Source organism: Spermophilus citellus, assembly GCF_964194105.1.
Source record: "Spermophilus citellus genome assembly, chromosome: 1".
NCBI lineage: Eukaryota > Metazoa > Chordata > Mammalia > Rodentia > Sciuridae > Spermophilus > Spermophilus citellus.
The window spans coordinates 183,964,622-183,982,005 of record NC_138182.1 but is presented as its reverse complement, the minus strand read 5'-3'; the positions used below and the strand labels follow the sequence as shown (position 1 = coordinate 183,982,005).

At 38.0% G+C, this 17,384-nt stretch overlaps 1 protein-coding gene across 1 annotated transcript in view; it reads left to right on the top strand.

Moving 5' to 3' along the window:
* Positions 1 to 7,360: 7,360 nt before the first annotated feature.
* STK32A (serine/threonine kinase 32A) overlaps positions 7,361 to 17,384 on the top strand; it is a gene marked incomplete at its 3' end in the record, with an annotated part of 113,985 nt that continues 103,961 nt past the window's right edge. The window contains exon 1 of the mRNA XM_081303817.1: positions 7,361 to 7,427. Coding sequence (XP_081159943.1) covers positions 7,376 to 7,427 — 52 coding nt within the window. The 5' untranslated portion in view covers positions 7,361 to 7,375. The remainder of the gene's footprint in view (positions 7,428 to 17,384) is intronic.

Sequence of the window (17,384 nt, the reverse complement as noted above, 5' to 3'; positions counted from 1 at the left end):
GAATGACATGGTCGAATCTGTCTGTTATTAAAGTTTGTGTTGAGAGCCATATGATTTAGATTTTACATCTTAAAAATTCTATGTATCTGGACAAGACTGTGTCAAAGACTTTCTTATTACTTCATCCTTCTGTCCACTAGAGGGCTCCAGAGATTGTCATGATATTATGTGGCCTCCTCTCCCAAGTATCTTCGCTGTGGCAGCCTCCAACAGCTGTTTAAGACAGGAACACCAACAAAAGAGTGAGCATAACTGAATGAATAAAAGATTAAAACATCATCCACTCTTTTAAACTGCAGTCATTGAAAAGACTGCAAATTATAGAGTAAAAAGGATCATGTTTTTCTATAAAACTTATGATATATCAAGCCTGTACATGCATTAGAACTGATTCGTTTTTTGATGAAAGTGACTGAACCAACAGAAGAATGATTTATACAGCAGGTATGAGAAACATTAGTACATAACCTGGTTGTCTGTTCATTGAAATCACAACTTTAATAATTGCCAGTTTCTGAGTGCTTACTCTGTGTTGCCTAACAACCTATCAAATGCATTTTATATGAACATGCATACATATATGTAAAATGCATTATATACATATAATATCTCATTTAATCTTCCATCAATCACAGGTGACAGAGATGACATTGGTCCCTTTACTGAAATTATAAAACTAAAGATCAAGGTCTCTAAATTGGCCACTATGTCAGAGACTTAAGTGTTCGTGTGAGCATTTGGTGAGACTGTGACTCTAAACCCTCCACACCAAACAGAATACCACACTGAAGAAGTTTCCAGGGCCTTCAGGTCCTGTCTCAGCCCAGTTTCTTGAAGTTTCCGTTTGTTTGGTGATTAAATGAATATCAGTATGTCCTCAGGGTGAAAAGATAATAATAGGTTCAGCAAATTTATATAGCATGCCCAATGCCATGAAGATAATTAGTTTTGTGAACTACTAAAAGTTACACAAAACAACAAGTTTTTTGACAGGTGTCTGATATCCACTTTAAAAACCACACCCTCTGCCAAAAAATAAATCCCTTAAATAGTCTACTTTTTTCCTGAAATTGACTGATTTTAGCTCTCTTTTGCATCTTGCCCCAATTTCACATTAAATGTTAATTTATAGCATCAAATCTTCCAGACAGGATCTTTGTACCACAACAAAAGGTACAAAGAACAGCAACATGGCAAGTAAGTGTCTACCCAGCTCTGTCACTAACTCACTTTGGCAAATCCTTTCTTCTGGACCCCAAATGCAAAATAAGCAAGTGAATTAACTACAGTTGAAAGTTATTGTAAAATACTAGGGAAGAACTAACCTATGTCTGAGATGAGAAAAAGAACAGGGAGAGGCTTTGAGGACAATGGAGTTATCCTGAAATATTCCTTTAATGAGTACATTGTGAGACTTGACTCAGTAGACTACCAGTGCTTTCACAGTTATTTGAGATATTTAAGATACATCAAGCACCATTCTAAGAGTTACTTGTAAAAATGGTGTACCAGGCCCGTGGAGCTTCTGTACTCTCTGGAAGTTTCCATCTAGATAGATCAAACAGCAGGAGTCTGAAAAAGACATTCAACCACAGACACATGAACTGCTTGTCCAACACAGTTTAACTTTTTTTTTTTCAAGTTGCCAAAAGGAAATGGAATACAAAAGTCTTGTTTTCAGTTTCTCTTTATAAATCTGAGTATCTGGCATTGCCACGTGGCAGGGAATTGTGAATCTGCATAGAAGCAGTTCCCACCAAACCCCCATACTAGGCTCACACTGTCCTAGTCTCTCTGCCCCACCACAGTCCCCAAACCCCCATACTAGGCTCACACTGTCCTAGTCTCTCTGCCCCACCACAGTCCCTGTCACACACCCTCACCATTTTAGAAGCAACTGATGAGCTAGTTCTCCCTTGACTTAAGTGTGTGTCACTCCTGGATTAGAGTAAAGCAATAACAAGTTATTTCCACCGTGTTGGTCATTACAAAGAGAATTAGAGGAAGCAGTCATAGCAGAGAATATGAACACTTACACCCGCGTTGCCATCTTCTTTGCACTTCTTATCCCTGGCACCCACTTTCACAAAGAGAGAGTGAAGGTAATGAAGACCATGGGAAAATTGGAGCAGGGAGTCAGGATATGTGGGTCTACACAATGTTCTCTCCTCTCATTGTTAGGCTACACTGGGCAATATTTCCTGTCTCTGTGCCACAATTCCCTCAGCAATAAAATGAATACATATACCAGCCCCATACTCCTTAAAGGGTCTTTCCTGCGAGAACCGGTAAAATTCTCATTCTGTTGGATTTTCCCCATTCCCCAGAGAAGTCTTAAGGGAAGTCTTGCCTCTCCGCATCTAAGATCTGCAGGCGGCTACCTGCCACCACCACATCCACCCCCAACGCAGCCCTACGCGGGTCCTTTCCGGGGGTCACTTCAGGGGAACTCCGCCCCAGTCCGGGAAGTTGGGGAGCGCTCTGCGACGGGGAGGCTCCGGACCCGGCCAGGGCGCCGCTGGATCCCCGCCGTCGGCTTGGAACCGCGCCCACAGCCCTCTCCTCCCGCCTGGCTCTCCCCGGGGCCCTTGTCCGGCCTCTGCGGGAGACGCACGGTCCCCCGGCGACTGGCTCTCACCCAGGCGACTGCCCGACGGTTTCTGGGGAGGGCGCCGACTGGGACGCGGGTTGGCCAGCTGCTCCTCGCCTCCCTCCCGGGTCGGGGAACCGCCCCACCTCCACGCGCGCTCGGGCGGCGCTCGGACCCTTCCGCAGCTGCAGGTGCCAGTGATCCCCAACGCAGCGCCACGTCGCCCTGCCCCGCGCTCGCAGTCGCCGCCGCTGTGTCCAGGAAGGTAGGTGCCTTTCCTTCATCTCCTTGCTGTCTGAGTTTTCTTCTCCTGCTCCCTGGATGGAAGCATCTTTCTGAGCTGCATGGGAGGAGTGAAGGATGAATGGGGACCAAGTGAGTGGTGAGATGCATATATTCCTCCTGCTCCTACTGTATAATAAGGGCCCTACTGCGAAACTAGGAAGTTAAGTGTAAAGAGAGATAAGAGAAAGGCAGCCGGGTGAGATAATCCACGCGACCAGACGCAAGGTGGGACGAATCCTAGCTACTCTGCACCTCACCTGCTCCCTGAGCCCCACACTGACTCAGGCCCAGACATAGATTTCAATAAATATTTGCTAGGTTGAGAAGTATTTCTTCTTGTTTCCCCTATCCAACTTCAAAACAAGCAAAATCTACTTTTGATGGTTTTCTTCAGAACCCCACAAGGCTGCAGTATTTGAATATTTTTATGTGGGAGAGTAAAATATGTTGTATTCACATAACGGACTGCTATATGTCACTTAAAAAGCAGAAATCAGTCTGGTGGGGTGGTAACCCAGAGAAATACAGGATCGCATGCTCTATGCCAGCCTTGCAATTTAACAATACTCTCAGCAACTTAAAGAGACCCTGTCTCAAAATTAAAAATGAAAGGTGGAGATGTAGCAAAATGGTAAAGTGCCTCTGGGTTCAAACCACAGTACCCTACCCCCTCGCCCCCCAAAAAAGAAAGCAGAAATCAACATATATGTACCCCTAAATCTTAAAAATATAATGGCAAATGAGCATAGCAAGATGCTAAGACACTTGTCATATGACATGTAAAATTGTAGAAAGTGGAGTGTAAAAGGTACACCAGATTCATGATTGTGGCTATCTTTGGGAAGTATGGTGGGGAATCAATATGGCACAAGGGTTAATGTGGAAATAATATTTACCTATAATTTTTGATATCTGAAAATAATGAAGCAAGATTGAAAATACAAATAAAAATTACTAAGTGTGTTGTTAACTTGGATGTTTTTCATAATATTTTCTTATTTCAAAACTCTGTTTCTTCACTAGATTGAACAGGGGGAATGGAGGAAGGGAGGGGAGATGGGAATGGGAAAGACAGGAGAATGAATCCGACATAACTTTCCTATGTTCATATATGAACATCCAACCAGTGTAACTCCACATCATGTAAAACCACAAGAATGGGAAGTCCATGTATGTGATATGTCAAAATACACTCTACTGTCATGTATAACTAAAAAGAATAAAAAAACCCATCTATTTCTAAATATTTCTCAATAAAAGTGCCCAAATAAAGAGAAATAAGATATATCTCTGCCCATGTTGTGACAATGCAATCTAAACAGCTCTATCAGAAGTTGCAGCCTTCTTGCATGACACTTCATGTTCTCCAGTTCTAGAAGATGACACCTCTTTACCCAGAAGCCTTAGCTGCACAAAGAAGTTCACTTCCTGCCAAATCCCAAGAGTATTGTCCAAAGGTGAAATATTGATATTGGAGAACTAGTCTGCAGTTAATAATCTGAAAATTGGCCTTGCCGTGGTAGAATCTGAACACTCCCTGTGTTCCTGCAAGACAAATTTCTCTTCCTTTTTATGTGTTCTACATTTAGGATTTTCATTTCTATGCATGGAGGCAGCCCTCTTAATGCTTATCTAATGCTGTCAACTTAAAACTAGAAGATGAGGAAAAGTAGGGTATTTGGTAGAAGAGAGACCTACAGTTCTACTGGCTTTTTTTTTTTTTTTTTTTTTTCAGAATGAAAAGAATGCCTCTTGATTTTTCCAGCCAGAGGAAGATTGATTTCTTTTTGGATATGAGGCTAACTTATTTAATTTAATTTAATTAACTAAATTTAACTGGGGGAGAGACAGAGGAGGGCAATCCTAGACGGGATTGTGTAGGTTAGGCCCAATGGAGAAGATATTAAACCATCACCCAATAATCCAACCTGCTGCCCCTCCTCTAAACATCCACAAAAGTGGTCTCCCCATTTATGTATTTTCTTCTCACTAAAAATCACTGAGTCTGTGTGAACAAATTGTCTGCACCTCAGAATGAAACTCTTTGATGTGAAAAATTGTGATAACATTCCTTCCTCTTTTTCCTTCTGATTTGACAACTTGCAAGGTCAATGCTTGGTACCTTTTATGTCACAGCAAGACCGGCTACTTGAGAAAAAACTCAGGTATGAAGAAAAATACAAGAATGATAGGACTGTAGTGTGGTGTAAAAGCTACAAGTACACAGATTTTAGGCACAAAATGAGAGAATATAGTCCCAGTCTATAACATTAACAATTGCAATTCCTTAAAATTCATGTTCTCCGTTCTCCTTAGGACCAATCACTTCATTAGATCCTTATACTATTCCCCTCTAGTTAGAGACACAAAGTGCATCCCACTTGCTTCTTGATTGCCTTTCCTGCAAGAGTTTAAGGTCTTTTTGATTTCTTAATCTAGAAAGACAGTTGAGTTTTTCTGTCCTCCTGGGTCTCAATAATTCCACTGAGCTTCCTTCAGCCACCTATTACCACCTGCCCCCATCCTCCTCTCTTTCATCCCATTTAATTGGTTGTTTCCTAATTGCTGACTCTTTCTTTGCTCTCCATTTAATGATTCTTTTTAAAGTCTATAAGGCATTTTGCCAGCAGTTGGCTTTTAGTATGAAAAGTAGCATTTCCTTAATGAGTCTGCTTTCCAAATGAAAGCTGTACTTACATTTTCCTAATGGGGAAATGAGCTTTTCTTCTACACTTGCTGAGGGGCTTCCCAAGTTCTTTTTCAAGAATTCATCCACAATGCATGTTAAGTTAGACCCTTGCTTCAATTCTGCCTCCAATCTGTATTTCCTTCAAGTGTTAAAAGTCTAAGAGGAAATCAATCAACAGGTGTGTAAAAAGTCCAAGAGGCAATCAATCGACAGGTGTCAACACTTAAAAAAATCATGCACCACTATGGAAAACTGCTATTAGCAAAGTGGCAGGAGCTGATATTAATTCTTTCTGTACTATGTGCCAAGCATCATGTTAATCGCCTTGTAGAAATTGTCTCATTAAATATATCCATGAGCCATCTTTGTCCCAATCAAGAAATTTTCTCAGACCATATAGCTGAGCTGAATTTTAAAATACTATTTTGTAAAATGGTCAGTTTTACTCTTTCATTAATTGAAAGATCTGGTCCTCTGGTCCCATGTTTCTACTTGGTAACGATCTCTTGATCTTAGAATAGTTAAGTCCTCACCATGCTCTAGTGGTCAATACCTGATCTGGTTTGCTCATTTGCATGAACGCCTGCCACTTAGAGCCATCTGAACTTGAGACTCCAGAGGAAGACAAGTTATTTCCCCTTTCTGGAGGCCAGAGGCTAAGTAACTGTTCTCAAGCTGTGATCGTTGTCAGTTTTAGTACTGGAACACGGCTTGCTGACTGTCCTTACCAACTCCAGAGAAAGTAAGATTCTTCATTGTTATGTTGTAAAGGGGAACAAAGCCATAACTGCATAATTTTGAAGGATTTTAATCTCTCAGATATATCATTTAATTTTAGACAACAATTACTAAGCACTTATGCTCTGAAAACACTTTGCTGAATAAATGTATCTTAGGCTATGTCTATGTACCTCAATACATAAAGGCATGTATTTTCATAAATGGTGTAACATATATGTAAATACTATATAATGAACATTTAGTCATATAGGAGCTAGTCATATATAAAATTACATATATATATATATATATATATATATATATATATATATATATATACACACACACGTGGGTATATATGTGTACGTATATATGTATACATATACTTATGTATATATGTGTATACACTTATGAAGAGTTGAATGTATGTATATCACATTTAAGTCTCCTTTGAGGTAAGGACCATTATCATTTCCAAGTTCAGGGGAAGGAAAAAAATGAAACACATTTACAGAAGTTCACCCACTTTCTGGTGTGGTAAAGCCCAACTCAGAACTTGCTTCTTTTACTGTGAGGTAACTTCTGGGTCAGGAGGAAAAACATGGCAAATGCAGCCTTATGACTAAAAAGGTGAAGTTGCATATAACATAAAAAGAAAATATAAAATTAGCATATTTTCTAAAGTATATAAATATTCACAATTATTATTTTGTCTTACACTTAAATAAATCATTGCTAGGCTCATTTTAAAATTTTCTTCATACTTAGAAAATTATTTTGTTTTCCTCCTACTTTGTAAGTCCAGGTTTGCTAAGGATGAAGCCATGTGGCAGGTTCTTCTATTGCTTTCTGTCTTATTACTTCTAAAATCATAATTTGCAAGGACAAAAATTTCCACTGCAGTGATACAGATTAGGTTAATATTTTGCCAGCCTCTACTCAGGGCCTCTAGAGTATATCATATATTAAAGATATCATTTCTTTTTCTTTCCTAGATACCCAGCTAAGTTTCTGGGGCATGTTTTGAGCAAAGATGAGTATTTCTTCCTGGATGATGTAACTGGAGAGTCCAGATTTGGACAGACTTGATCATGGGAGCCAATACCTCAAGCAAACCACCAGTGTTTGATGAAAATGAGGATGGTAAGAGATGTGGGGCAGTGGCTTGAAAAAAATGGAATTTTGTGACATTCAAATATAAACTTTTAGTTTTATAAGTAAATGCAAGCATGGTCTATAGGCCCTTTAAGGAAAAAGGTACAATTGCAAAAGTAAGGTCAAGGACCCTGTATGCTACAGTTAGATTGGACTTTTCACTTTCTGTGGGACCTTTGGCAGATTGATGGATTGATTGACTTCTTTTATTCATTTATTTATTTATTGTGGTACTGGGTATTGAACCCAGGGATGCTTTACCACTGAGCTACACACTGCCTTTTAAATTTTTTTTTATATTGAGACACAGTTCCCCAAGTTGCTGAGGCTGGCCTTTAACTTCTTCTTATTATTTTTAAAAATATTTTTTAGTTGTAGTTGGATGCAATACCTTCTTCTTTTTTTTTTTTAATGTGGTGCTGAGGATCGGACCCAGCGCCTCGCACATGCTAGGCGAGCGCTCTACCACTGAGCCACAACCGCAGCCCCTGGCCTTTAACTTTTGATTCTCCTACCTCAGCCTGTCACATGGCTGGAATTACAGGCCTGTGTCACTGCATGCAACTGGCAGGTTTTTAATCACAACTATACCAATGTCCTCCCTTGTCTAAAGGGAGCTGTGGTTGGGCACATGGTGGAGAATTCAATGATTTGTTTGTTCTCTATGTTGTTCCCTTGACAGCTGAAGTTACCCTCATTGCTAGTTATAGATAATTTTTTGTAATATCAAATTAAATGTGAATGATTGATATGCTTTATAATACAAGTTATTGTACCTTGTATAACTTTTCTGTATTATAATAATTCTGTCTAATAAATAATTCCGAGTTTCCAGCTGTCATGCTTCAGGGTTCTAGACAAATCTCAAATGCTAGTTATAGAAAAAAAAAATCAGTTTTATTGGAGAAAAGGGAAACTTCCCAGGCCAGGTTCAGCAAGACAGGAAGTAAAACCCTAAGTCTTCCTGATTTTCCTGTCATCCCCCAGTGAAGCATGATGTCACAGGCCTGGACCTCCCCATGCCATGTTTTCTTCTTGTAGTGGAAGCATGAGCCGCCTTGTCGGAGTGTGTAGAATGGCAGCTGTTCGTAGGTTGTCTTAGAAAAAGAAAGTCCCAGGTTCCAGAGAGTAAGTTGTTTAGGCCTCCAAGATAGAATCTCCAGAATAATTTCCAGGAGTTCTGCTAATTGGACCACAAAGAGAAAGAATGAGCTCAAGTTCAGGAGATCTAATGCCAGTCCTACTTCCAGTTACCCATGAGGCTCCAGAAGTTTATTTACTCATTTAATCTTCAATTTCCTCATCAATAAAGTGAGGGGATCCGGTAAACTTCAAGGTCCTTTCCAATTGAAAAATGGATCATTCTGAGGTCTTGAACCTACTTTGCAAAATTATGAAGCAGCCTCTAAATCATCACGGTAAGTTTATGGTGTTGGCCTGTGTGTCTGCTGAAATAGACTGCAAATAGCAGCAGCTGATCCAGAAAGGACGTGCTTTTCCTTTCTGTGTGACAATCCAGACATAAGGACTCCAGGGTATGGGGCCACAAAGGGTTAGGGACCCTGGCTCTAGCTGCCTTGCTTTTTTCCATCTCTGCAGTGGTGCCCACCCTCATGCCTCAGGATAGCTCACTTCCACATTCAAATTCCTGCCAGTGAAAAAGGAGAACAGTCAGGGAGGTTATGTTCACCCCTTTTAAGGATTTGACCTGTCCTGTCACTTTCACTCACATGCACTTATCTAGTTATAAGAGAGACCAGGAAGTGTAACTGGTGTGTTATCTTGTGTGGTCACAAACCTTCTAAAAATAAGAAGTTCTCTTTATGACAAGAGAAGGGGAGAATCAGCAGTTCATCATAGTTTCAAAACAGTTATATTTGCTATGGTCGAGGGACACGATCTTAGTTTTGAATATTTGGATGGAACCACCTTTAAATGCAAACCATATAACTGAACAGTGTGCCTTGTTCAAGCTATTTACTATCAGCCTTACTACCTGCATCCTTACTGCCTACATAAGATATTCCACAAGGACCACAAAATTACATAGCTGGAAAGACCTTAAGAAAAAAACACTTTCCATTGTTATTTTTGTTGCCTTACTTTGTTTTACCAAGTAGTAAAAGCAAGGATCTAGAGATCGATGATATTACATGACTTTTCTGTCTCTGAAGTGGAAAGACAAGTCAAACATGCTTTTCATTTATTTGGTTCACTCTGCTCCCTATGGCTTCAGAACTAATGTTTGGCCAGGCACTGTGGCCCACATCTGTTAATCTCAGTAACCTGGGAGGCTAAGGAAGGAGGATCACAAGTTCAAGACCAGCCTGTGCAAGTTAGTGCAGCCCTAACCAACTTAGTGGAGACCTTGTCTCAAAATAAAAAAACTTCAAAAGGGTTAATGCTTGTTTTTTGCACAAGGCAGGCCTTCATAGAACAGAATGGAAAGGAAAGGCCAGCTTCACGCTTATAATTTGCTGGGGATACATGTGATTTGAAGATACTAGGATAGCATTATGATGAGAAAATGCAGCCAGCCGTTCGCATAGGGTACCCAAAGATTGTGAAAACTGGAAAATAAGGTGTCACTTTCCAACTGTCTTCAAGGACTATTAAAAAAAACTAAGTTGGAAGAGAGTTAGGCTTCAGAAGCAGCCAAATGTTTCTTAAAATCCATTTTGTTCTATTGTCCCAGATTTGGAATACCTATAAAAATTGAAATATAGTATGCAATATATAATGTGGTTATATTATATGATATGGTTATATTATATTGTATGATTATGTTACATATCACATAATCATGCGATCAGAATATAATTATTATAATATTTTATACTAATTAACATTAATATGACAATATATTATAGATTAAATTTAATCAGTTAATATTGATTAGTAAAATAATATATACTATCTAGATTACAATGTCCAACCTATTTTAATGCACCAGTGTCAATTTTATTGAGATATTTGGATTTGAAATCTCAGGAGTTAATGTATTAACAATGAATAATTGCCTATATCATAACATTCTTTGATGAGTATGAGTTTGTCAAAGATACTGCATTTAATTTCCATATTAATTTATTTGTTTGTAAGATTCTTGAAGTTTGGAAGGAAAAATATACTTTGGCTTATTTATTCAGTAAATCTTATAAGGTTAGTTTGGCTTCTTGTGGGGTTCTGGATTGAGCATGGTGTAAATTTCATTTGATTGCTGAGAAGCTTCTGACCAAGAGGGGCAGAAACAACACGAAACAACTTACTAATCAAGAAACAGTAATGTCTATATCATTTTTGATAGCTATATTTTTACAATGATCAAACTGGGCCAGAATCTAGGGCACTAAAATGAGCCAATTTAATTACTTTAAAAATGTTGCAGATAAGAATCCCAATATGTGACCAAAAAAGGTGTTTAATATTTCCCTCAGGTTATTTGATACTCACAATATATAGATTAGAAAAGAAAAAGATTTGTTTGTTTGTTTGTTTGTTTTTGGTTCTAGGAATTTAGCCTGGGGGTACTCAACCTCTGAGCCACATCCCCAGCCCTTTTTATTTTTTATTTTGAGACAGGGTATCCCTAAATTGCTTAGGGCCTCACTAAATTGCTGAGGCTGGCCTTGAATTTACAATCCTCCTGCCGCAGCCTCCAGAGTCTCTGGAATTACAGGAGCGTGCCATTGTGCCCTTTAAACTGGTTCCTCGGTTATCATTTCAAGATTTCTTTCTTAGAGTGTTTTTGTTCACTATGGAGTGAAAAGATAAGGTGTTGGCTGTCCCTTAAAATAAGCTGTTCTTGCAAGAATTCATCCTGACACTTGCATTTTATGGTTCCAGCTGATCTTGAAAGAGTCATTCTTGTAGTTGCTTATGTTGATCTTCAGTGAACACAAAGTATGACATTTATAGTTCAGGGAACTGAACAAGGTCTGCTTATTTGGTTCCTGTTGTCTTTTAGAAAGTAGGTGGCAAATGATGACTTTTGTGGTTATAGCTTTTATATTTCAGTACACACCTAAGTCCTAATTGTTTTTTTTCTTGTGGTAAAATAAACACACTATATTGACCATTTTAAGTGTCCAGTTCTCTGGCAGTAAGTGTATTCCTAATGTTAAACACCCATCTTCTTCCTAAGCACCCTTGCCTCTTTCTAAACTGAATTATGTCCATAGACCATAAGTTTCCAATTTCTCACTCCTCCCCACCCTGGCAACCACCACTGGACTTTAGGTCTCTATGAATTAGGCTGTTCTGAAAATCTTAGGTAAACAGAATCATATAAAATTCATCCTTTTACATCCAGCTTACTTCATTTAGCATAATGTTTTCAAGGTTCATATGTGCTTTGGCATGTGTCAGAATTTGATAATATTCCTTTGTATATACATATGATATTTTATTTACTTTTTTGTCAATCAAGGAACATTTGGTGGTTTCCATTTTTTGATTATTGTAAATAATGTCATTATAAATCCTAGTACATAAATATCCATTCAAGCCCATTTTCAATTCTTTGGGGGCATGTACCTAGAAGTAGAATTGCAGAATCATATGCTTAATTGCTTTTTCTTCTCTGAGGAACCCCTATACTGTCTTCTACCTAATTATGTCACATGTTTTAGCTGGGGAGGAATGATAGGCGAACATGAGCTCTAATATTGGAAACACACCCAGGTTCAAATATCAGCTCTGCCACATACTATTGATGTATGTGTTGTTATGAGAAAAATCAAAGGGGAAGTAGCCCAATGAACCCTTATCAGACTCTAGCGTCACTTTGACTAATTTCAAGGTTTTCTAAAGGTTTAACTAAGTGACTTTATCACCTCTATGTTGTATATATTTTCAGAGTACCATGAAAAGTCTCAAAACCTAAATAACTACTAATGAATTAATTTGGGGGGGTCTATTGGGTAATTTATTCAACCTCTATGAACTTCACTTTCTTTCATATGTAAAACACAATAGGGCATACTTCAATGGGTAATTGTGAGGATGAAATAAAATAATGCAAGTAAAATACTTAGCAAGGTATTTACCCTAAAGTAACGACTCAATTAACACGAATAGTGTTGTTTACTAGCATCAGAGTCTCTTAGCATGGATGCTTCAAAATACTTCCTTTTGTGAAAGAAACAAAATTGACTTACGGCAACTCAGTAGATGCTGTGGTCAATATGCCTTGCTCCTGATTCTACCAATCAAAGCAGACTGATAGAATGGCAGATTTTATAGATTCCATGGAAACCAATACAAAGCCCTTTAAAAGAAGCAAGTTATTGATTACACAAAAGCACAGTCTTACCTGGTTTCTCTTTTATCTCCCCTGGGGTGATTGTATTTTCATTTAAGGTAAAATCAAAGATAAACATCAATGAACTCTACTTTTTCTTATTTGAGACTAAAATTGATTATTAAAGTAATTTCATTTGATCAGCAGACATAATGAAACATTTCCCCTGTACCTAATGGCCATATGCATATTCTGGGACAGGAAAACATTTTGAGCTTTCTGAAAGAAAAGAGTGCAAGTGACACTTGTTTTTAATGTTCATAACTTTTTTCTTTAAGTCTACTTTGCTTCCTCTATCTGAGTTTGTTTTGTTTTAGTTTTCTTTTCTCTGTTGCTATTTTTCCTTTGTATTTATATTATTTTTTAAAAGTCAACATTTTCAAAGTCCAGTTGAAAGACCCCAGCCCCATAACCTAAGGTTTGATTATGAAAAGTAGAAAGTATGCAGTAAACAGGTGAGCTCACCACATGACCTGTTAGAAAGGGCACCCTGACCACATCACAGGACATGCTTGAGCAAACTGGGATCATAAGCGGGAACAGGGAGGAAACATATTGGCGTTTTCCAAGCTAACACAGAGGAGAATTTTTTACATGAAAAAGTGGCCTTGTTTACAATTTAGGGTCTGAGCAGCAGGAGGGAGACTTGCCATTATTAGGAATAATCTGTTTCCACGCGTAAACAATGTAGAGGTGATGAAGTCGCTTAGTTAAACTAAGAGACAACCTTCTTCTGGAACACATAGCTAAGAAAATTTAGCCTTAAGTTTAAAAATCTCCTCTAGGGAGTTCATCAATGTCCTGAGTTTGCAGAGAGAGCTCAATTATTACATTATTCTTTGAACTTGCTGAAAACTCAATGTTCTTTCATTTGGCAATGCTTGTCTCCTAGGATATGTGTCTGTTTCCAGTTTTCCAGCATTTTCAGTGACAGAGGCAATGGGGTCCTTCAAAATCTTGGGCCAAGAAAATTGGCCACAGATTTGCAATCCAAAAGAAATGGGAGGTTACTGAATTGAATCCAACTGTGAAGGACTTCAAGAATCTCCTTTGTTATTTTAATGTCCATGATTGTACCAAAGTAGGCAGGCAAATGAATTTCAGACTTTCCCCTATCAACATTACTTGAATAATGTTGTTGTTATTTTATATTTATTATTTTGCATTACAATGATTGGAAAAGTTAAAAAAAATTCTCCAGCAATGTTGGCTTCTTTAAAAATTAAATCATCTTGGATAGTCTGAGATTTAGTAAAAGGCATTTGCCATAAATAACCTCAGGTCCAAATGCTTATGGCAACATTTTTTAACTTGGAAGGGCTTTATTTCTCCATGCAAAGGGTTTGGAAGAGTGAGGAGAAAACAAATTGTAAAGCCAAGAAAACAGACCTCAAAGACAAAGCTAGTGGTTCCCATTTGCGTGTATCCTGAGTGATGCATTATGAATACATGTTTAGGAGAATCTACTCAAACAAATTTAGGAAAGTGACATCTTGCCTTGAGAGATCAACCTTCTTGTTAGCATATTAAATGTTCTGAAAAATGAGCTGCAAATTGAAATTTCAGTCTTCTGATGCTTTTCTTATTTCAAAATTAAGCCATTTTTGTAAAAAAACAATCTTTTAATCTTGTGGCACATAATTAATATTTTGTGGTCTCAATTTGGAAAATGAGAGTTTGTGATTATATCTACACATTGTGTTGTTGTTGGAAACATCCTTTCTTCCCATTGATTTTTCCCCACAGTTTTAATGGCAATCAATTTTTACATTTGAAACATTTGTAATGTAATTTATATGAAAATAATGGAATTTTTATACTACATGATAAAGAGTGATTATGCTCCTTTGTAAGATTTCCTAATTAAAGTCCTTGATTTATGTTTACTTAAGCCAACAAAGTTAGTAATGTGGTAGCTCATTTTAATTCTAGGATGCTGCATGTTCTTAGTTGAATGAAGTAGGAATTGGATTTGGTAAACTTCATTGCTTTTATTATTTTAAAATCAAGAACATTTTAATTGAAAGAGTATCTTATAAACAAATTCTGGTGTAGTCTTTGCTGATCATTAAATAATACTCAAGATGCTACAATTTTTGCCTTATCCAAAACTGTAGATACTTTAAATTTTCATTTTAGGATTACGCATGTTGAAAACCTAAATCTGTAAGATTCAGCATTCAGACAATTTGATCATTTACTGCAAGACTTCATTTAAAATCTTCATTGAGAATGGGTATAGAGAGCCAACATCTGCTGTTCACCTAGTAGATGCTACCTTAACTACAGGGCCTTATTAGCTTCAATTCCCGACAGCTCTCTGGTGCCTTGTGAGCATTCCTAGAAGTTTCATTTGGAAACTTAAAGCCAGTGATGGAATGATGTTCTTATTAAGTAGAAACAGTTTATATGGGAAAAGAAAAAAGATTGGAAAATTTAGTATCATAGATTTTGAACTCAGTAGCCTGACACAGATTTTACATTTTCCTCTTGAACTATTTTTTTTCTTTCCTTTCTGAAGGCATGTTTATGCTAAAATAAATGAAGTTAACCTTGTTTTATACTTGAGTTGTCTGTATCTTTGGCAGCTCAGATTTATTTATGAGACTGGTGTAAAGCAGAGGTTGGTAAACTTTTTCTGCGATGAGCCACATAGTAAATATTTTATATTTTGTGGGCAGCACGGGCAGCCCTGTTACAATCACTCAGCTCTGCTGCTGTAGCCATAGACAAGGCAGAAACAAATGCAGGTGGTGCCCTGCCTGCAAAGCTTACTTGTGGCCACTGAAATTTGAATTTCAGAAAATTTCCAGTTGGGGCTGGGGATGTGGCTCAAGCGGTAGAGCGCTCGCCTCGCATGCGTGCGGCCCAGGTTCGATCCTCAGCACCACATACAAACAAAGATGTTGTGTCCGCCGAGAACTAAAAAATAAATATTAAAAAATTCTCTCTCTCTCTCACTCTCTCTCCTCTCTCACTCTCTCTTTAAAAAAAAAAAAAAGAAAATTTCCAGTTATCATCAAATATTATTTCTTTGGTTTTCTTTGCATTTAAAAATGTAAAAACTCATTCTTAATTCTTGAGCCATACAAAATAGATGGAGGACTGGATATGGCCATGGGCTGTGTTGTGCTAACCCTTGCTCTATGGCATCTTGCAGACATTTATCTACATGCTCTGGGAACGTTTCTGATATCTACTCATAATCCTCTGGCCTTAAGCCACAAATCAGGGCAAGGAGACTGGAATTTGTTCTGCAGAGATGCTTCATAAATTTACTCTTCAATAATTCTCATTTGTTGATCAGAGTGAGCCTTTGGAATTGCTTGGACCAGTAAACCTCGTGTTTTAGAAGATAAACTGTGTTCATTGGTGACATATTTTATTTGATGGCTGTACAAGCTGGGTTCAGTTCAATGGTTACAATAGCAGTGCATTGGAAACAGGAGTAGACAGAATTCCGGACATTTATTTAATAGAAGGGCAGCCAATGGTTGGAAATGCTAACCCCTCATCTTGCCCCACTGTTCTACTTTGTGACTTCTTCTAAAGAAAGTGACAATGTATTTCTGAGTTCTAAGCAAATTTATGAATTGGGGTCTAGGCAGCAAGACAAGAAAAACTGTTTGTGCCCATTGCTTGATTTTTGGCACCAGTAGCGGGTGTCTGCAAACCCTGGACTTCCCGAGGCACCACGTCTCATAAAGGGAAATGCTGACAGTGCAAACAACTGCCATCAGATGGCCTTAGAGGCCACTCCTCTGGACAAGTTCCAATTATATTCTTAAAGAACTTGCCAGGCTCCCCATGTAGCAGTGTTAACTATTTGCTGTCAATCATTTAGGATGATGAAGGACTAGAGACCCAGTTAAGTAATTTTTCATCAATGGGTCGTAAGTGTTGGCTTGAGAGCCGGTCTCCAACCTTAGCTTGTATCACAGGGTAGGAGAGCTACAGGTTAAATCAGTGGTTTCTGGACAGCCTTTGCAGATGTGTGCCAAAATGACAGTTTTTCTTAGTCTGTGAGGAGAGAGAAAATAAGGACAATGTAATAAGCCTTTTACCAAGTTAAACGTATTAAAATTTTAAATTCTAAGATTATGTGCTTTCTTGACTGTTCTTGCATGTGCTTATTTAGTATTTAAGGATGGTGAAAATAGAAGCTATTTTTCATGGTGAGAAATGAGACAAGCAATTTCCCCCTCTGATCCTGATTTCTCATATTTAAAAGAGGACTAAGATAGTGCCTGCCTCATGTAGTTTTTGTGGGAATAAAAAGAGAAAATCTGTGTACAGCGCTTAACTAGTGCCTGGCACATAGTAATAGCTCAATAAATGTTAGCTAGTTTCACTATAATTATCACAATCATAGTTTTCAATGCGTTTACTTGGCAAATAAAAAAATAAAAAAAAAATCACCCAATGTTGTTTTTCCTTTTCTTCCCTAGACTTTTTTGGGGGGAGATGGAATTTTCTGATCTATGAAATGCACATGTATAATTATAATATTTAATATGTGTTACTTGAGAACTTATTTAAGTATCTGAGATGGAAAAAAAACAATCAGAAATAACCTATTTTATCTAGGACCATCATCTTCATTTAAGTGCAATATGATACTACCTGAACTAACAGAGTGGCTG